This window comes from Diabrotica virgifera, chromosome 9 (genome assembly GCF_917563875.1).
Source record: "Diabrotica virgifera virgifera chromosome 9, PGI_DIABVI_V3a".
Taxonomy (NCBI): domain Eukaryota; kingdom Metazoa; phylum Arthropoda; class Insecta; order Coleoptera; family Chrysomelidae; genus Diabrotica; species Diabrotica virgifera.
The window spans coordinates 157,167,676-157,191,216 of NC_065451.1; the positions used below are offsets into that span (position 1 = coordinate 157,167,676).

General features: G+C 32.2%; 1 protein-coding gene across 10 annotated transcripts in view; it reads right to left on the minus strand.

Moving 5' to 3' along the window:
* LOC126891728 (uncharacterized) overlaps window positions 1–23,541 on the minus strand; it is an 827,477-nt gene that overhangs the window by 791,008 nt on the left and 12,928 nt on the right. For all 10 annotated transcript variants that reach the window (XM_050660999.1, XM_050660994.1, XM_050660997.1 and 7 more), the window contains exon 2: window positions 1,898–1,970. In XM_050660999.1, the coding sequence (XP_050516956.1) occupies window positions 1,898–1,970 (73 nt within the window). The remainder of the gene's footprint in view (window positions 1–1,897; window positions 1,971–23,541) is intronic.

Consider the following 23,541-nt stretch of genomic DNA (forward strand, 5'->3'; position numbering starts at 1 on the left):
AACACGCGGACAAATAGTGTAAAAATGTTATGTCTACATAATATTTTATTATTTTACTACAGAGAAACACAAATCCAAAAACACAAAAATTATAAGAAATAATACATTTACTAAAAACACTAATATATTCTTTTAGTGACTTATTTGCACGGATACAGATACATAAATACCTATCTTGAAAGATTAGTAAGTAACTACATACTGTCTGTGTGCGCAGGCGCGCAGATTTATGTACAATTTTACCCTCAATCGAATCGCGCCTAAAGAAGAATATCTTCAAAAATATCTATTAAGTGCGTTCGCGGTTGCTTGTCGACGACTAGTCGGCGACAAATTAGCAGCAAAACGCATGCGCACTTTAAAATGATATAAATAATATCGTTAATAAATAAATATACAAGGTATATTTACCTAGTATAATTTAATAATTAGGTATTAATATTAATTAAATGTAAACATACCTTGTATATTTATCTATTAACGATATTATTTATATTAAGTGAGGTTAGAAATTGTCGGCGACAATTTGTCAACTGTACCCGCGAACGCACTTAATAAAGACCTGCACATCCTGTTTTAGCATACCACGGTTGGATAAAACGCGATAGGTTCACAATATTTAATTTTTTGCATAAAATTATCTAAACAGTATATTTCAGTAGATATAAGGCTGCAAAGCAAAATTTACCTTTGAAAAAACAATATCTTTAGTAGTCAGAAACTTAAAAATTGGGCCTTTTTTATGTTTTATGCAAAATGGGAAATGAGACCTTTTATTTAGGACTAGGTACGTATATCAGAACAAAAGTCACATCAAAATATGTTGTTCTATTCTGCAGTATGAGAACACGCTCTATCGCTATTTATAAAAATTATAGGCCAACAAATAAATAGGTGGATAAAACGGGACATAAAAACTCTATTCCATTTTATCCAACTTACAAGGGTCCCGTTTTGTCCAACTCAGACATTTTTCAAAACAAAAATGGCTCCTGCCTAAACGTGAAAGTAAAATTAGATAGACTAAACATGAAAATATTCGTTAATGAGTGCTTAATTAAATGTAATAGTCACCGGAATTATATGTTTAGATAATTAGGCAATATCATGTAGAAAACAACGCACTTAAAAGTACAAAGTACCAAAAAAAAATAAAATCAAACAATTCTAAACACAATAACTTTTCATAAAATAGTGGCATCGAGGTAAAACGAACTGAGAATGTTTAACTGACGACTGAGAATAAGTTTTCGTCGTTGTCCGATTGATAGCAGCACTAGTTGGGTCTCTAGGCCAGATATCCCGTTTTATCCGACTATCCCGTTTTATCCAACTCTCCCCTACGAGTAGCGTCACGAAGGTTTTATCAAAGGTACCGATGACGCATAAGTGGCGTCAGTAGTACTGTGTTACTAAATGAACGACTTAAGTACGTGGTACAAGCCAAGTGGCGCTTGTTCAAGATGGGCACCGAACGTGTTAAACTCAAACAAAATTAGTATGACTGAATAGGTATTTTTAATAGCTTTCAAACTAGGTATCACTTGCCATAAGACCCCATTTAAAATTATCTGTCACAGTGGCGCTGTAAAGTCATCTGTCACTATTACGTCACCCGTCATTACTAGTTAAGTAGCTTACGTCCGTTTATTTCCTCCCTCCAAATTTCACTATTATAGGTATAACCGTTCAAAAGTTACGATGGGGGTACAGACTTTTGACTAGCACTGTATAATAAATTTGTTCTAACATTTAGTGGAGATTGAAGTAAAATCCTACACCCGGAATTATACCTATGTTCAGCAGTGGACAATTGTCACGTGACAAGTGTGGATGATGAATGGTTAAAATCCTTATGCATAAAATAAAACAAGTAAGAATTAATTTTTAGTTTTACCTGCTTTGCCGCCGCTTTCTGATGGTAGACCTTGTAGTATTGGGAAAACTTTCTAATGTTGCAGTAGTTATACCTAAAAAATAAAAAATATGAAAAAAAAAATTAAGAAAGGCTTTTCTTTAGTTACGAGCGACTGAAATTAAAAATATTATAATAGTAAAATCAACTAAAAAGCAAAAAATAAAAAAAATTCAAACTCGAAGGATTATTCGAAAAAATCTGTTAGACAGAATAAATATACAAAAATCTCACATATTCGTTAAAAAATTAAAAAAATCTAACACGTTCGTTAAAGAAAAGCGTGGGGCGAAAACCGTTTATTAGATGAAGACGCGCTGACGAAGATAATATTCATATTCTGTAAATAAATGCGTATTCGCGGTGTGCAAGTACTTGGAAGGGATACGTGAAACGATCGTGCGCGAATAGCGGCGAAATAATGCAACTTTCTTAAATAATTCATATTGTCAATTGAAATTGTCAAATTGATGGACATTTCATATCTACTGTCATTGAAGAAGAAAAATTATATGTTGCTCCACAATATTGATATGATATGCAATTATTATATAAAGGTAAATTTAATTAATTGTATTTTGCTTGCAGTACTGCATTTTAATAACTAATTTTATTTACTACATACAATTGTTTACGTTTTAATAACATAACCTGAATCTTATTTTTTCTTTTTATTATTCTTTTGGGCTATGGCCTTGACAATTATCCAGTAACCAGGACTAATATAATTGGCCAATAAAATTAAAAGTGCGAATAAAGTTGCAGAGCGTAGAAATAGGTGTCGCTTTGCCGAACTTGCACGGTCACAATAAGATTTTTCGACCTCTTATTTCGAGTTTGAAAATAAGGGGGCAAATTTTATTATAAACATTAAGAACTGAAGCCGCCCCTGTACATCCTATGAGCTTCTATCTTATAGGTTATTGTTGTTAAAAACGAGATAAAGATTCAAAACAAAATAAAAATTTTCTACGACCAACTGAAGCCGAGATAATTGTTTTTGTTTTCTTAAATCGTACAATCGTAGTGACTTTATTTATAACAATTAATAAATTATTTCACAGTCATTGACTAAAAAAAGACTTTATTATCTTAAAATAAAATTATTTTAACCGAAAGTTACATTTAATTATTAAAAATGATTTTTAAAGTGTAGTGGAGATTTATTTTTCGTTACGATTGTGATTTATTGTGTCGGTTGCCCGTAGCAACGGTTAGCAACTTATAATACATTGAATCACGGTTTTTGCTTTAAATTTTACATTACCGCTTAGTTTGACATGAAATTGGGCAAAAATATAGATCACATGTCAAAGAATAAAAATGATATTGGTCCTCTGTGTGCTTTTGTCCTGGGGGTGAGTTTCACCCCTTCTAAGGGGTGAAAAAATATATGTTCAAATAAGTTCGGAAATGGATAAAACATCTAATTCTAAGCACCTTTTGTTCTATAGCATTTTTCACTAAGTTAATACTTTTCGAGTTATTTTCGAGTAAATACCTTCATTTTTCAACAAAAAATAAAACACGTTTTTAGGCGGTTTTTGACAAATAACTCAAAAAGTAAGTATTTTATTGAAACAAACATTTTTATTAAAAATATAGCAAATTAAAAATTGAACTAAATGATGTATGCATGAACACTCTAGACCCAGTAGAAACAAAGTTCTAGCTAATGAAAAATAGGTTCATATCCGTCAAATTTCAAAGTGAATTATTTCAACTTGAAATAACCAAAAAATCATGAACTTTTTGGAGAAAAATCATTACAACATTTTTAAAATGTTTAAAAAATATGTATATCTGTTTTTTTAAATGTTTATAGCATCAGAAATAAGCAAGTTACTCTGAAAATAAAGTTGATTTCTTTTTTTTTTGGTAAAAAAAATTCGGGAAAGCCACCCCCTAATTACCATCTTAAATCGAATAAATCATTACCGCTTCACAAGTTACTGTGCTCATGTATTATTTATATGATCTGTACATAAATTATCATCGGTTCAAAAAGCTTATTTAAAAAAAATGATTTTAAAGCAAATTAATATGTTTTAATTTTTAATTTAAATTTTTTTTTTCAAAATAACTTAAAATTTATTAATGTAACCAAAAATCACAAAGAGTAAAAAATGTAATTTTTGCTTTTTTGAATATTTTGGATTTTTTGCATTTTTTGGAAGGCAAAAATTGGTTAAGACATGGCTGTTCTAAATTTGCATACACTCGTGATTATTGACTAGTTCAAGTCCTTTTAACTACCGCCCCTTAAAAAATAAGCACTTTGAGCCGATGAAACTTACAGACATAAACGACACATACACGAGTAGAACAACATTGAAGTAAAATGGATTAATTTCATTTTTGATGCTAATTAGGGGGAGAATTTCCCGAGTTTTTGTGAACAAAAAAAAAGAGACTAACTTTATTTTCAGTGTAACTTGCTTACTTTTGATGCTATAAACTTTTTTTAAAAACAGATATACATACTTCTTTAAATACTTTCTTGGTGAAACAATGCTATAGAACAATGGTGCTTAGAAATAGCCGTTTTATCCATTTCCGAACTTATTTTGTACATATACTTTTTCACCCATTTTAAGGGGTGAAACTCACCCCCGGGACAAAAGCACACACAGACCCCATATCATTTTTATTCTTTGACATGTTATCAATGTGTTTGCCAAATTTCATGTTAATCCAAGCGGTGCTTTAAAATTTAAAGCAAAAACCGTGATTCAATGTATTATAATCCGGTTGCTAACCGTTGCTAAGTGCAACCGACAAAATAAATCGCATTCGTAACGAAAAATAAATCTCCACTACGATTTAAAAATCATTTTTAATAATTAAATGTAATTTTCTGTTAAAATAATTTTTATTTTAAGATAATATAATTCTTTCTTAGTCCATGACTGAAATAATTTTTTTTTGTTATGAATAAAGTCACTACGATTTAAGAAAATAAAAACAATTATCTCGGCTTCAGTTGGTCGTAGAAAATTTTTATTTTGTTTTGAATATTTAATTTGTCTTCAGTAACAATAACCTGCAAGTTAGAAACTCAAAGGATGGACAGGGGCGGCTTCAGTTATAAATGTTTATAACGAAATTTGCCCCCTTATTTTCAAATCCGAAGTAAGAGGTTGAAAAATCTTATACGAATTTATTTACGAGTACATCAGAAGATGAAAATATAAGTCTTTAGAAGGAGAGTGGATCGTAGATTAACTCTCTACGATTTTTTTTTAAACTTATAGCCTTCGACATTTGAGCCCTTGGGACAAAACAAATTATAATATCTAAGCAACAAGTTCACCAATCGGGCCCTACAATTTTTTTAGGTTTGGTTTTGAAAGATCTTCATTTAAAGCCTTAAAAAATAAATAAAAGGTATTTTTACAATAAATAATGTAATTGCAAAAAACGGCCATTTTGGACATTTCGCAGGCTGTTTTGCAATAACGTATTAACGAAATTAAACTATCCATACCTCAAATTGTAGGTTTATTAATTTACTACAGTAAAACCTCTGTTAACCGAAACCTTTTCAACCGAAACATCGTTTAACCGAAATGGCTAACAATTTTAATAATTTCGTGAATAAAAATGTATAGTATAGTTGATCCCAAAGATGGCATAACCCAGATATCCAAAGTGAAAGTTATCCTTCAACACTAAATTGTTCTATATGGTCCACACAATGTCCAGAAAAAAATCACACCATTTTGAGCGTCGGGTTGGGGGGGGGGGAGAGGGGGGAGAAATCGGTAAATTCGTAGTTTTTTAAGTTTTTCGCCAATATTTCTAAAACTATGCGGTTTAGCATGACCAGCCTTCTATACAAAATTGTTCTACATTAAATTTGAAATAAAAAAGGCCCTATGCATAATCTTTCTAAAATGAATGGTTCCAAAGTTACGGAGGTAGTATAGTATAACTGGTCCAAAAAAGGCCTAACCCAAACATTTAAAGTAAAAGTTTTCCTCTAACACCAAAATGTTCTATATGGTCCACATATTATTCGGTAAAAAGTTACACCATTTTGAGCGTCCGGTTTGGGAGAGAGATGGGAGAGAAGCTGGTAAATTAGTAGTTTTTTTAAGTTTTTCGTCAATATTTCTAAAATTATGCTTTAGCGTAAACAATCTTATATACAAAAATGTTCTACATGTAATTTAAAACAAAAAATGTTTTATACATAATTGCTATGAAATCAACGGTTCCAGAGTTACGGAGGGTGAAAGTCGAGGTTTTCGATACTTTTTATATTTTTTGGGCAATATTTATGATATAACTATACCAAAAACCCAGACATCCAAAGTGAAAGTTATCCTCAAACACCAAATTTTTCTACAAGGTCCACATAATGTTCAGAAAAAAGTCACACCATTTTGAGCGTCGGGTTTGGGTGGGAGAGGGGGGAGAAATCGGTAAATATAAAAAGTATCGAAAACCTCCACTTTTCACCCTCCGTAACTCTGGAACCGTTGATTTTATAACAATTATGTATAGAACCTTTTTTGTTTTAAATTTTATGTAGAACATTTTTCTATAAAACATTTCTTACGCTAAATCATAGTTTTAGAAATATTGACAAAAAACGTAAAAAAACTCCCCCCCAAACCGGACGCTCAAAATGGTGTAACTTTTTACTGAACAATATGTGGACCATATAGAACAATTTGGTGTTGAAGGAAAACTTTTACTTTTAATGTCTGGGTTAGGCCTTTTTTTGGACCAATTATACTATACTACCTCCGTAACTTTGGAACCGGTAATTTTAGAAGGGTTATGCATAGGAGCTTTTTTATTTCAAATTTAATGTAGAACAATTTTGTATAGAAGGTTGTTCATGCTAAACCGCTTAGTTTTAGAAATATTGACGAAAAACTTAAAAAACTACGAATTTACCGATTTCTCCCCCTTCTCCCCCCCAAACCCGACGCTCAAAATGGTGTGACTTTTTTCTGAACATTATGTGGACTATATAGAACAATTTGGTGTTGGAGGATAACTTTCACTTTGGATGTCTGGGTTTGGGTCTAACTATACCATACTAAAAATGAATTAAAAAAAAAGCTATACAATTAAGGAAAATTAACATGTTTAGAGTGTTTTTTTAAGAAATCTTCTATTTTCTTTTGCGTTTTCTTTTGACAGCGATGTTTTGCAGCTACATCTCTCCAATACCATGTAATTTGATACAAAAAGAATACAAAAAACAATGTTATTTTTAACCGAAATTCTTGTTATCCGAAACGGCCTTCCTCCCTACTGATTCGGTTAACGGAGGTTTTACTGTATAATTTTCTATTTAACAGTTTTTCTCTAAAATGAATATCCTAAGCTGCAAAATTAAAAATCTTTAATAATTGCAAATTTAACAAATGAAAAACGTCATAAATAAGAAACCGCACAAAATTTTTGGTTACATTTTAGTCGAAGTTATTCCTACCATCGTCCTTTACAACACCTGGTAGGTTTCAAAGATTCCTGAATTATATCACGTTTTTTCACCCACAGCCTGGGGTAACAGCATACGAGTAGATGCTACTCGTTTATTTCCTACTATGTTGTATTATTACAAAAAATTATCTAGAGATACTTTTTAACAAAGTTTTTCTACCAAATTTGGTAGGTATGAATTAAAAATAACAAGTTCTTTTAAAATTTGCAAAAATATACAGGGTGTCCCATTTAAATTAAATAAGTTAAGGGTATTTCCGGTGATACCTGAAGTGGAGTAGTGACAAAAAATGTGGAAACAGATGCCTTTTGCCTCAATGTACTTGCCTGCAAAGTTTCATAAATATTATTCATTTCGTTTCAAAGATATTTGCTTAATTGCATACTTTATCCCAACCCAGTATATTGCGAAAGGAACAAAGTGTTCAAAGAAAGAAAATCTGTGCAATGTACCTCTCGGTATTTAAAGAGCGTCCACATAGACACCAAATTCGTAATTACTCTCAAGGAAATTTTTCTTCAAAACATCACAGAGCCACCATTAAACAACATATTCTCTCTTATGTTGCGCTATGCATACCATTCACTTGGTCGACAAATAACTCTTAAGGTGTCGACCGTAATTGTTAACGTTATGTGCCTTTTTGTTTTTATAGTTTTGCTAACTGATATGTTTTATTATTAATTTAGTTTTATTTCTGTTAAAACAGGTCATGTGAAAGAATAAAACCGTCTATTTTCTTTGTTTCTAGTGACATTCAGTGACATCAGTGATATTCAAAAAACAAAATGGTCACAAAACATGAGACTACAATTTCGATGTATACCCTCCTATGTCCCTTTTATTCCCTACAGTGTGTCTCTAACTTAACATAAGAAAAATATTTATATTCTTCCACCCGGTAGGTATAAGTTCAAAAAAGAAGTTTGGGTAAACAGTTGCCCAAATGTGTAAATACCAAAGAAAAAACTAAAATAATAAAAAAATTAGCAGAAATCGTTAATCTGTTCACGAAACCATCAACTTTGAAATTGATCATAAGTTTATTTAGAAGTGCTTTGCTGGTCTCATTCTTTGTATTTAGTAGGTCTCAAATTTTTATGTTTTAAAAATAAATTTAATCATTTATAATTATTATTACTTATATATAAAACAGCGCTAAGAGGCCTTATAGGCCTACGGCTTCTAAATTCTGGATAATATTTCTCCATTCTTTTCGGTCCTCTGCCGCACTCTTTCTCCAGCCTTCAGCCCGATTTCTTCTAAATCCCTCTCTGCTTTTTCCCAATGCTCTCTCATTCAATATTCGTTTGACGTTTCAATTTTCTGGCATTCGAGTGATATGTCTCAGCCATCTAACTCTTTGGGCTCGTATTTTTGTCGTTATTTTTGGTCTCCCATACATCCTCATTACTTCTTCATTTGTTCGTCTCCTCCAGGTTTTGTCCGCTATCTGTATACCTCCAAAAATCTTTCTCAGGACCTTCCTTTCCCATATCTGTATCTTTTTCTCCTCTTGTTGATTCATTACCCACGTTTCCTCTCGCATACAACACTGTGGGCCGTATTATTCTTTCATAAATTCTGATTTTGGCGTTTCTTGATATATTTTTTGCTTTTAATATCATGTTTAAGGCACCCACAACTCGACTTCCCTTCAATAATCTTTTATCTATTTCTTTTTCTTCCCTTCCAATATTGGTTACAGTCACTCCCAGGTATTCGAATTCTGATACTTCCTTAAATTTATATTCATCTCCTTCTCCTTTCATTTTTATATAGTTATCCTCTTTATTTACATCTCTTTTCATGACCATGTATTGTGTTTTTCCTTGGTTGATTCTTAATCCATACCTTTTTGCTTCCGCTTCGAACTTTTGGAAGATTTTTTGGAGGTGTTCCTTTGTTCTTACTAGGATGACTAGATCATCAGCGTAAGCTATGAACTGTTGACTGTTGTTAAATATGGTACCGCTTGTACTAATTTTTATCGTTCTTACTGTGTGTTCTAGTACCAAGTTAAATAAGCCTGTGGATAGAGGGTCACCCTGTGTCAGTCCTTTATTCACTGTGAATTGTTTTGAAAAATGTCCTTCCATTGTTATCCTGTTTTTTGTATTGTTGAGCGTCATTCTCGCTAATTTAACCAGCTTTCCTGAAATACCTAAGGATCTCATTGCTTCATATAGCATATCTCGGTCTGCTGAGTCGTAAGCCTGTTTAAAGTCAATGAACAACATGTGTAGTCCCAAATTTTTGTTCGTAGCTGTTGTTCTGTATTAGTTTAAATAAACATATTTGATCTGTTGTTGATCTTCCTGGTCTACAACCTCCTTGGTATTCTCCAATGATCTTATTTACCTCCTTTTGCAATCTATTTCGGATGATTTTGCAAGTATTTTATGGGCCACTTCTAATAGCGATATTCCTCTATAATTTTCGCAATTTGTTTCATCACCCTTTTTGTAGATTGGACAGCTGAGTGCATTGTTGCATTGTTGCGGCATTTCCTCTTTTTGCCAGACTGTTAATATTAGTCGGAAAAATTTTTCTTGCAGCTTTTCTCCTCTTGCTTTAAAAATCTCTGCCGGAATTCCGCTTTCTCCTGCGCTTTTGTTATTTTTTTGCTTCAATATTGCTTCTTTTATTTCTTGTAGTGTTGGTTCTTCTTCCCGTTTTTGTTTTGTGTTATCTTGTTGATGCTGTTTTATTTCCTGGGGTTCTGCTTGTTTATTTGCATATTATTACTAGTCCGGAAAGCGACTGCGCATCCGCTAGGAAAAATATTCTAATTCGGATTTTTTGCACAATCTTACTCAAAAAGGACCCCTTTTAACAAATTTGCATGTTGCCAGGACCAAAAGTTGGTCAAAAATTTTTTAAACGTTTTTTTTTTGTTTTTTTCCTAAAATTATTTTTTTTGCATGGAACAAAATTTTTTTAGATTTTTTGTATTATTCCAAACAGAAAAGGTCTTTAGTGACTTTTCTCTAAAGTTGATAATTTTTGACATATAAGCGATTAAAAATTTAAAAATTGCGAAATCGGCCATTTTAACCCTCAAAAACTATGTGAAAAACTGAAAATTTGAATGTTACCAAGGTAGGTAGATATTCTTTAAACATCGATTGATGAAGTCCCGAAGAGTTTTTTGCAATACAATATCAAAAACCTCTTTGTTTTTTAATTCCCAATCAAGCGTGCGCGACACTATTTTCCACCGTTGCATGTGTATACAGTATGGTGCAAATGAAAGAAATAAATTCGTTATTTCGTAAACCGGTGACTTTAAGGAAAAATCCCAAAACAGGTCGGTTTTTATTTTTAAGATATGATATTGTGGCATATATAGTATACTAGTGACGTCATCCATCTGGGCGTGATGACGTAATCGATGATTTTTTTAAATGAGAATACGGGCCGTGTTCTGGCTCATTTGAAAGGTCCTTCAATTCTCTATTCAGTAATATAAACATGTACATAATTATTTATACAGGGTGTCCAAAAAATTTTTATTAAATTAAATCATTTGGTAAATTGACAAAAAAATTAAATTATTGGACACCCTGTATAAATAATTATGTAAATGTTTATATTACTGAATAGAGAATTGAAGAACCTTTCAAATGGGCTAGCACTCGACCCCTATTCTCATTTAAAAAAATCATTGATTACGTCATCACGCCCAGATGGATGACGTCACTAGTATACCATATATGTCACAATATCATAACTTAAAAATAAAAATCGATTTGTTTCGGATTTTTCCTTAAAGTCGCCGGTTTGCGAAATAACGAATTTATTCCTTTCATTTGCACCATACTGCATACACATGCAACGGTGGAAAATAATGTCGCGCATGCTTGATTGGCAATTAAAAAACAAAGGGGTTTTTGATATTGCATTGCAAAAAACTCTTAGGGATTTCATCAATCGATGTTTAAAGAATATCTACCTACCTCGGCAACATTCAAATTTTTAGTTTTTCACATAGTTTTTGAGGGTTAAAAATGGCCGATTTCGCAATTTTTCAATTTTTAATCGCTTATATGTCAAAAACTATCAACTTTAGAAAAATGTCACTAAAGACCTTTTCTGTTTGGAATGATCCAGAAAATCTAAAAAAAATTTCATGCAAAAAAAATAATTTTAGGAAAAAAACAAAAAAAAAAACGTTTAAAAAATTTTTGACCAACTTTTGGTCCTGGCAACATGCAAATTTGTTATAAGGGGTTCTTTTTGAGTAAGATTGTGCAAAAAATCCGAATTAGAATATTTTTCTTAGCGGATGCGCAGTGGATTTCTGGACTATACATACTTAGCATACTTAACTTACAAATAAATTATGTAGAATAAAGTACCGTTCTTTACGAACTTTAGGCGGGTGACTTTGGTCAAAAAATATCAGTTATAAAGTAAATTGATTTTAGGGAATTAAAGTAGGGAATAGCTCAAGAAACAAAGTCTACCCTAAGCCAAAATATGCTTTCATCTTAGGGTCGTTCTCACCCCTTTTCGGGGTAAAAATTTTTTTGATCAAAATAACCACGGGAATAGTTACAGAACCTAATTCTAAGCAAAAACTATTCAATATTTTTTTTAATTCAATACTTTTTGTATATTTTAATCTATTTTTTATTTTTTTAACTCAATACTTTTTGTGTTATTCGTAGTTGAAAATTTGCAATTTTCATTAACCTTTAACTACACGCGCTGGCGTATTTTGTACGCCAGATATAAGAATTCTACTGCAAATATATTTAAAAATTTAATTTTTGACCCTGTTTATCTCTCTAACCTATCACTCGAATGTGCTTTACAATTGGTTTTAGTTTCGTTATATCATTCTGGGAAGATCGTAATTTACATTTTAGTATTTGTTGTTTCAGGCGGTGGAAAATATATATACGCCACTATTATTAGTAGGTAATATAAGTAGTAATATAAGTACATCTTTCAATTGTTTTACAAGTCATTATGGCACAAAAGATATTTTTCTTTATAAACAATACTTTTTCTCATGTAAAAATCACATTTCAAAATAATTTTTGTTAGTAATTTTATTTATCATGGAATTAGATTCCAGTTATAAATCAAAATGTGCTTACTGAGAAGGAACCCCAAGTATTTGCTGATGCCGAATAAGGTTTATAACAAACAACTAAGTGTATTTTTTCAAAAAAAAAAACAAATCCGCTGTTTTTAAGTGTATTTTCTTACTTGTGGCGTATAAAGTGCGCCACGCGTGTAGTTATGTTATAACTCGATGCACCGGTAGTTAAAGGTTAAAAATGACACCTATTCGGACAGTTTTTTGTGAAATACTTAAAAAACTATGCATCTAACGAAAAAAATAATAAAAAAAATTTAGCGTATGTAGCTTATAAAAAAACAAAGAGAATCGTTTGTTTCGCAGCAAATGTACTATATACAATACAAAGCGATATATGGTAGGTGAAAGGAGATTTTTTTGTGCATGCTCGAATCGGTACATTCAACTTGAAATAACAGAAAAATGCTCGATTTACCGTATTCGCGCCAATGGTCATATTACTCGAAATGATCATATTGCCCGTATGCGCGCCAATAGTGAATATAAAATTCTTAATTGTATGTCAAAAAATGCGCAATATTTACCTCTTACAACCTACCAAATTTCATTTACAAATCTCAACCGGTTTTAGAGCAATAAATAAATCGTCAATTTGTTAGAAAAAATTCAATTTATCCTCATTATTTTTTCATGGAGAATTACCCCTTAAAGTGTGTCGCACTTATTTAGAAACACCCTGTATTGATGAAGAACATGGCTAGTTGTTACCAAGCATCCTGTGCTTGGCACTGGTTTCCACCCTGTATATACAGCGTGGAGGATACTTATGGAAGAAAATTATTTTTGTTCTGGTTTCAAAAAATAGTTCTCCTTCTTAACGTGCCCCTATCAAGTCTCCTTGACGTTGGCGATTAACATGGCGAAACTGTCTCTGTCTCGAATGATAGTCTAGGCGCCAGAGGGGTTACCGTGTCCTTTTCAATTCTGATGGACAAACTCAACGGTTTCTTATGGATTTTTGGCTGCTGATTACGAATTTCGAGGGTGGATTTCGATTCGAGTGGTCAAAAAATTGTTATAAACAATTTAATTGTTTATAAGGCTCTGGCTCATTAACTAAAAGAGATAAAAAATAATGTTTCAAATAAAATTTGTTCGATAATAAAAAACGAAGAAAAAACGTTTACTAAACTTAAACCCAACAATTATAACTCAAGATATTGTAAAATTAGTGCACAATGCAAATTGCAAATTGTAAAATAACTATTTTTCGAAGCTTTATTGATCATAACTCGGCTTCTACTCATGCAAATGAGCCTTAGAATGTCTCATTTTAAAGCTTCATTAATACGCTTCCAAACAAAGATTGTGGATTCCACCTTTTTGTCAAAAGGTGTTATCTCTTTTTATTATCTCTTTTTTTTTTGTTAAATTACTTTGTCTTCATCTGTTTTAAAGTTCTACCCGTTTGAAGTTATAATTTTCTTAAAAAAATTGTTCATTAATTTGTTTATAAGGGTTTCAAGTAAATTTGAGCTGTAAACATTTATACTCTAATTAACAATACTGATCGAAGAACTCAAAAGGAATAATTTAAGCTTAAGAAAATGTTCGTAAGTTTATTTTTGGTCAAGATATCGATATTTTAATGGCGCGCTATGAGGCCCAACATCGGCTCACAGTCAAGTATTTTTCGACGCTTTATCGATCGTAACTCGGCTTCTACGTATGCAAATGAGCCAATATGTGGTATCCATATAAAAATGGAACCAGTTTTTTTTGCAGCATCATCATTGCATATAAAACGAGCATTTACGTTGTGGCGGCATACACACAATTGACGTGCCTTGATGATACTGCAAAAGAACTAGATCCACTTTATATGGATACTATCCACTATCCACTGGATAGCTATATGATATAGATTATATCTATATCATATAGATAATTAGACTCTGAAGCCCCAGAAAGTTTTAGTTTTACTGCCTACAAGAACAGACTTAGTACCACCATGTAACTAAAAATTGCTCTAAGAACTTATGCAAATGTAAAAAAGCTGAGATACCCTGTATATCTCGATTCAGATGCATGAAACAAAAAGTTTGTAAAAATAGTATTAATAAATAATATTAACTTACTTTTTAGTTCTATTTCTGAAATATTAGTTTTAAATATTTTTTTTTTCTCATTTAGTACAAACAAGCTGAAAATGCGAGAATTATCATAACCAAAACTTTGTTTATATACGTATTTAAATTCATAATATAGAAAATTGCTATTCCGAAAAGCTTTTTAGAATTAAAAATTATGTTTTAATGTGCAAATATGTCATTCTAATTTAAATGTTGTGAACTATAAAGATACTTTACTCGAAATTCATATTTTTTTACATACCTCGTATAAAATTAATAAAATTTGATTCATGATGGTTGCATCATAAATCTTAGACCAAGAAGAGATTTTTATGAAGAATAACTTTTCTTCGTCAAATTAAAAATACAAGAGTTATAACTGAAAATGATGTTGGTATCCATAATTTGAGAAAATTCGTCAAATATTTTTTTCCATTAGAAGGATGTAATTTCATCTATCAGAACATACTTTTTTATTCCAAACCACATTTTAAATACCAATTTTCCAATAGTGTAAAATAAATAATACATACATGATAAAGATACTTTTTACTGATGAACTTTACTTGGATCTACACACCGAGCGAGTCTCGTAAATTCCACGGCTTTGCGCCACGCTTCACGCAACCGTATTTGCGTACTTGTGTTTCGGGTTGTGTGGTCTATAATCGTTTCTACTGATTCATTATTAATGTAGTATAATATGTATTATTGCTATCAAAATATACTCAAATTGTATTTTTATACATTCATTACACATATTATTTTATATAATAATTAAATTAACTATAAAATGTCATTTATATTTTATTAATAGCTAAATAATTTAAAATTTAGTTTGACATTCACGAAGTGTCAAACTCAAATGTAAATAATAACATTTGCTTTGCTTAACAAATTCAGATTAAAAAAAGTAGCCTACTTCCTAATCAAAGATTTCAGCTGACGTTTAGTGCGTGGTAGAAAATAACCGGATTGTGACGTCACATTTTAGATTTTGAGGTCGATTATATCGAAGACGGTTAGAGATATCGAAATGCCGTTTTCAGAATTGGATTCAGAAGACAAAACTACATAATAATCCATCGACACATCTGCTCTAAGTATTGCAGGAGCGGCAACGCAATAACACACAGACTTTTGCAAATTTATAAACGAAAAGTTTTCGTTGAAAATAGAAGACAAAGTAAATAGAATGAAAGGTGATACGAGGTACAGTATGATTTAATTATAAGAATTATATGATAAAATTTTATTAGGATCTTCAAAAATGAAAAATAAAGATAACGTATGTATACATAGAAATTATAATTTGCATCGAGAAGTTAGCGCGTGAACCTTTACGCGGTGAGCCGATCTTGCGCCTCAGAGCGCACTATTAAAATATCGATGTCTTGGCGAAAAAATAAGCTTACAAACATTTTCGTCAGCTCAAAATTTTCCTTTTGAGTTCTTCTATCATTATTGTTGATTAAAGTATAAATGTTTATAGCTTAAATTTGCTTGAAACCCTTATAAACAAATTAATTTACAATTTTTTTAAGAAAATTATTACTTCAAATGGCTATAACTTCAAAACAAATGAAGATAAGTTAATTTAACAAACTCTGTTTCGAAGCCCACTAATGAAGCTTTAAAATACGACCTACTAAGGCTCATTTGCATGCGTAGAAGCCGAGTTACGATCGATAAAGCTTCGAAAAGTACTTATTTCGCAATTTGCAATTTGCATTGTGCACTAATTTTACAATATCTTGAGTTCTAATTCTTGGATTTAAGTTTGGTAAACGTTTTTTTCTTCGTTTTTTATTAGCAAAAAATTTTTATTTGAAACATTCCTTTTTATCTCTTTTAGTTTATGAGCCAGAGCCTTATAAACAATTAAATTGTTTATAACAAATTTTTGACTACTCGGATCGTAATCCACCCTCGAAATTCGTAATCAGCAGCCAAAAATTCATAAGAAACCGTTGAGTTTGTCCATCAGAATTAAAAAGGGCACGGTGACCTCTATTTGGCGCCTAGACTACTATTCTAAATAGGTGTTCTGCTTTCTTTATTCCCGTCCACTCCCGGATATTCTTCAACCAAGAGGCCTGCTTTCTACCAATTCCTCTGCGTCCTTCGATTTTACCCATCGCATATCGATTTTATCGATCGATACAAAAAATAGTAAAAAACGCAAATGTGCACTTTTCAAATATAAATTTAAATGTACAGGGTGATTCATGCAAACCTAGCAGAGTTCATAAGCTTTATTTTTGATGGAACACCCTGTGCGTTTTTATATTTTTAAAAACTGCTTAACAGCCTTATTTCAACGAACTATATCATTACATGTATGTGCATAATGGAATAGTGTGACCAACTAGCCCGAAAAATCCGTGACATGGCCCGAATTACGAAGTCGTGTCCCGGCGTCCCGGACAATGCTTCCGGGCCATCCGAATTTTCAACTTTTTGGTAAAATTGTATTTTGAAATTTTAAATACGATATTTTTCTAAGAATTCACATCAAATTGAATTGGTGGGACAAAAAAAAAGTCGACAATTTCTAGCGTGTAATACTAATACCACATCCAAAACGTCCACATTTTATATCGTGGTATTATATTTATAGTTCTACGAAAACTCAAACTCTGGATTTCGTCCCGTTTCTGTATTTTAATTATCGTCTTCTGAAAAGACGATTCAAAAACATAGATATTAAATAATGATAATTATATTTTTATATTAACCTAAGGTTCTATTTACATGGAAATCCAACATCAGTTAATTTTTTCCTTTTTTGAGAGCGATTTCCGGATTGGACGTAGAAACGTCAAAAACTAACAAAACTGTAATTATCATTACAACCCATCCCATCAAAAAAAATTTGTCAACATAAAAATGTTAAATAATCCATAAAATAGTGATGATATTAAAGTTGTAGATATGTTACAGTTCAAGTTGATTCTCAGTTAGAGTTGACTCCAACTAGTTGGAGTCAACTCCAACTGAAACGAGCAGTAAAAGTTGATTTTAAAAATTTAAATCAACTTTTACTAGTTGGAGTTGACTCTTCCTGGATCGATTCAGTAAATGTTGATTATACGAGAATCTCAAGTGCATTTTTGATGAGTGTGCGTTTCTTTGTTTTGGCCGTTTCAACTACTTATTAGTATAGTCTGTAACGTCGCGTCGGCTCCGTTAGGTAAATTATTCTGATTCGATTTTTTTGCACAAACTTACTCAAACAAATACATCCTTATAACAAATACACAATGTCAGGCGGTACCGCGGTCGAGAAATTGTTTAACCAATTTTTGTTAACCAAATTCACAAAAATAATTTTTATCTACTCTATCTCATATTATGTAATTGTAAAGGTTTTATTTTGTGAAAATTGTAAATATTGATAGCAGTATGTGAAGAGTTTAAAGTGTGTCTGAAGTAACAATGTATTTTAAATGGGTTTTACTTTTTCGCACTGTTTTTTAGCACACTTTCATAAAATTAAACATCCTTAACTTTCGCCTTCGGGAGGAAATCAGACACGCCATTGCAACGGCAACTGAAATGCTCACAAAACAGCGACCACGGAAGCAAAGATGGATGACAGAGGAAAAAAATGGATGAGAGAACAATGTGAAGAAATCGAAAATTTATATAAAAACATGATGACTTCCATCTGTATAAGAAACTCAAGGAATTCACAGGCACGACATACTCACAAGGACCAAATAATCTAATCAACGCAGAAGGCAAACTGATTTCAAGCCCTGAAGAACAAATAAACATGTAGAAAGGCTATATAAAGGAACTCTTCTATGACATCAGAGAACCTCCTACCATTCTCCTACATTAAATATCGAAAACGACGAAGGTTTTCCAATACTGAAGTCCGAACTGGAATATGCTCTACGTCAACTAAAAAACAACAAATCTGTAGGAAAAGATGAAATACCAGCTGAGCTATTGAAGTTAATCAACGAGGAAAACTTAGACCTTCTTCTTGGACTATTTAATAATGTTTACAATACAGGGACTATCCCTAAAATATGGCTTGGATCAGTCTTCATACCACTGCCTAAAAAGAAGAACGCCAAATTATGCCAGGACTTCCGCTTTATAAGTATATTAAAGAACATTCTGAAGCTTTTCTTGCGTATCATACAGAACAGAATATATTATAAAAAATGTGATGAGGTCAAGAACAATTTGGCTTCAGGAAAGGTATAGGGACACGAGAAGCAATATTCTGTCTTCAAACTCTGGCACAAAGATACAAAGATCAGCAAGCAGACCTTTATATCTGTTTCATAGATTTTAAGAAAGCGTTCGATAGCGTGAAGCACAAGACCTTGATAGAAAGATTGAACGACATCGGAGTCGACAAAAGGGATTCTAAGATTATAGAGGCTATTTATTGGAATCAGACAGCAATCATAAAGACCAATGGTAATACGTCAAGGCCAATTGAAATACAACGAGGTGTTAGACAGGGTTGTGTGCTATCACCCATACTTTTAACGTCTACTCTGAGGTAATATTTGCGAACTCTTTATCGAACCCTTTAGAAGGAATCAGGATAAACGGTCAGAGAGTAAACAACATCCGCTATGCAGATGACACAGTATTAATGACTGATTCGGACCATAGTCTGCAGATACTGTTGGATAGGGTTACTGAGAGTTGTGAAAAAATGGGGATGAAGATCAATACTGCGAAAACCAAAGTTATAAGAATATCAAGGAACAGAAATTTACCTCTTCCAATAAATATGTGAAACACCAACAGCTTGAATACGTAAGCCAGTACAAATATCTTGGTTGGTGGTTCAACAATCAACTTCATTATAAACAAGAAGTCAAGAGCGAGAATAGAGGTAGCCCGACAGGGGTTTATCAAAATGAAAAGCTTATTTTGTAACAGTAGCATTAATATCAGCCTTAGATGTCGTTTTCTGCATTGCTATGTGTGGTCAATACTTTTGTATGGAACGGAGGCCTGGACACAACACAACACTGATGAACAAGTTGGACGCCTTTGAACTCTGGCTTTATAGAAGAGACTTGAAAATACCTTGGACAACCCACACCACCAACGAATATGTTCTGAGGAGAATAGGTACATATAGGGAACTGCTAAAAATCATTAAAGTCAGGAAAGTTAGCTACCTGGGACACATAATGAGAAACGAAAAGTACCGCCTCGCGCAACTGATCATCCAGGGTAAGATGGAAGGAAAACGGGGTCCCGGTGGGCGCCAGATTTCATGGATTAGAAATATCAGAGACTGGACCGGCCTTGATTCAACATCTTTGTTTAGAGCCGCATTGGACAGAGACAGATTTGCCAGTGTAGTCGCTAACCTACACTAAAGGAGAAAGCACCACAAGAAGAACTTTCGCCTTGTCATGGTAATGACATGTGAGCAATAAATTCCAAAAAAAGTTTTGACACTTTTGTGGTTTGACAGAAGTTTGTATTTTTAAATGTCAAAATGGTGCAATGATGCATCTCACTCGCACTCACATTTATAGCTGCGTCAATAAGCTCCTACCGCTCATTGTTAACCTTTAACTACACGCGCTGGCGTACTTTGTACGCCAGATATAAGAATTCTACTGGAAATATATTTAAAAATTTAATTTTTGACCTTGCTTATTTTTCTAACCTATCACTGGAATGTGCTTTACAATTTGGTTTTAGTTTCGTTATAATCGGTGTTCTGGAAAGATCGTAATTTACATTTTATTATTTGTTGTTTCCGGTGGTGGACATTATACCTCAGGATTATATTACTATAAGTCGTAATATAAGTACATATTTTAATTGTTTTTTAGTCATTATGGCAAAAAATATATTTTTCTTTGTAAACAATAATTTTTCTCCTGTAAAAAATCACATTCAAAAAAATTTTTTATTAGTAATTTTATTTATCATGGAATCCAGTTATTCCATGATTCCAGTTATAAATCCCAATTGGCTTACTGAAAAGGAACTCCAAGTATTCATTGATGCCGAATAAGGTTTATAACAAACAACTAAGTGTATTAAAAAAAAATTAAACAAATCCGCTGTTTTTAAGTGTATTTTCTTGTGGCGTACAAAGTACGCCACGCGTGTAGTTATGGTATAACTTGATGCGCGGGTAGCTAAAGGTTAATAATTAAAAATATGTAACCGCTTAGTAATAAAATAATAACAAAAATTTCTTCAGTATTTTGTAGGGGAGTCGTTAAAATTTTATTTGGTGACTTTCGGACTTTCATAATAATAATTTTTAACTGAGTTATTAAGCCTTGAAAATAGTCATTTTCGTATTTTGCAAATTTTAAATCGCGTATAACTCGAGAACAATAAATTTTACAGAAAAATCACAAAAGACCTCTTTTGCTCCGAATGACCCAAATGCTGTAAAGAAAGTTGTCGTAAATGAATTTTTTTGTGAGTTTGTTTAAAAAAATTGTTTAAACAATTTTTCGACCACAGTACCATCTGACACCCTGTGGATTCGTTATAAGGACCTCTTTTTGAGTAAGTTTGTGCAAAAAATTTGAATCGGAGTAATTTACCTAACGGGGGCGACGATACAGTCTAGACTAATTTGAACATATTCAGTAATATAACATTTAATTTCTAGAATCGGCTGTTTGTGTGAATCAGAATCAACTTTTACTAAATGGCATTGGGAAGAGTATACTTTTCCTAGTTGGAGTCTACTTTTACTAGTAAATGTTGAATATAAATCTTCATTTTATATTGATAATCAACTTTTACTGAAACCAGCCGTTAGAGTTGACTCCAACTAGTTGGAGTCAACTCCAACTGGATAATCAACTTGAACTGTAACAGATATATTGGATATATTTAAAAAAAATAACCCGATTTTCATTGAAAAGTCCCGGATTGTAGGTATATTTTTTAGTCTTGTCCCGAATTCGACTGGATTAGAGTTGGTCACACTAATAATGAATAATAAAGGTCATTTTGAAATCGTAAAGTATGGAAATCACTTATGGAATAAAATTGTGTGTCATTATTTTAGAAAATTATAAAAAATGCCGGAATACGTCAACTTTTAAATACAAATGGGCGCTTTATAAACTTTAATTTAAATATACAGGGTGATTCACGCAAGTATAATGTAATCCATGATCGTTACTTTTAATGAATCATCCTATAGATTTTTATTTTCTTAGAAGCTACTTAGCAACCTCATCTCAAAAAAATGTATTATGTAGGGTCTAATTTTGAATAATACAAGGTGAAATTGGACCCAGTTATGCAACAAGGAACCAACTGACATTAACATAGTTTTGAGAAAATCAAGAAAAACGTTTTATATGTTTGATGAAATTATTTGGATACAAAAATAATAAGAAACGACACAAAAGTAAACACGTTTATTAAAACTTATGGGTATTAATGCTATAATCAAATTAACAACTAAAAAATTAACTCCTAAGGTAGAAAAAAATCACGTGGTTCTTTGTTGCTAAATATAACATTAACAGTCTGCATCTGGTTCGAAATCTGGTTTTCCGCTAAATCCGTCTATATGTTGCTAAATTTAACATTAACAGTCTGCATCTGGTTCGAAATCTGGATTTCCACCAAATCCGTCTATATCCTCAACTATAGTATTATCTGCTATAAGATTTGTATAAAAATGGTGGCAACTTAAGGGTATTAAATGCAGATAACTTTGTATATCTTTAAGTTTTGCGTCTGAAACTGGCTTTCCTTTAGGCCACAATGGTTCTAAATATATAGCAAACTGTGGCCCAGTTGAAGGTTCTCTTCCTGTTTCCTTTTTTATGCTTACTTCTGTATAATCGTCCTGGTCTTGATACGTCGTTTTAAAAAATATGCCATAAGGCTTTTCCTTACATAATTTAATTTCTTTAGTTTTTAACCAACTTATTGTTTGGTTGGTTTTACTTTTTTTCTGTTGGTGATTCTTTTTCCTAATTTTGCGGTACTCAAAAAATCTTCCTGTGTTATGATATTTACATTAATCGGTCGTTTTTGCCTACAACTTTTCATTATCTTGCAATATTCGCCAGGTGAAAACATTATTATATTTTGTTGCTTTTTAAGAGCACATTCAACATCCCCAAAATCACTATCATTTGGAAGAAACGTGTGACCTGGAACTAAAAATCTCAGCCTAATAATCTTTAAATGCTGTGATTCCTCTAGAAGACATTTTAATAGAAGTACGATTTTAATATTCCTGTTTTGACCTCCGCAAGAGTCGCTCCACAGAATAATGTGCTCAACTTTATCGCTAACATTACTGATAATATATTTTCTTAGACAAGACCCCACTTCTTGAGCTCCGCGGCCTGCCTGTCTTTCGAGCCATAAGTTAAAAGTAGATTTTTTTTTAAAAGACTAAGTTTTCACTCTAATGGCATATAGAATAACATAATGTTACTCTACATCCCACCAGACTGAAAACAATGGGAACCTTCTCTGGTTACACCTCAGAGGCTTCTACAATTTGCAAGCCATACGGATGCTGAGACTAAGGAAGATGAGGGAATTTTACAATTTATAATTCACGTCCCATCTGCTCAGCGCGGTAAAGTTCCAACGAGAATGGTTCCCTTCGTACTCCAATGAGAGTAAACATGTAAATCAAAAATGAATAACCATTTTCAATTTCGTTGAAAAACGAAAATACAGCCGCACCATATTCTAGTTCAATCAGAGAGTATTTTGATTTAACCTAACCAAATTTATTTTGGTTAGGTAACATTTTCACAAATTGTTGATTCCCAATGATAATCTGGAATCTACTGAAATTTGACTGAAATAAATCTACAACATGGAACCAACTGTCGCATGTTACAGATTGATACCTGCAACAAGGAACCAAAGTTACTTGGTTCGAAATTGAAAACCTGTATAACCGAATTTATTAATCTGCAATATGGTTCTATCGTCCACTAGATGGTGTTGACGCGCCAGAACGTTTGGTTCG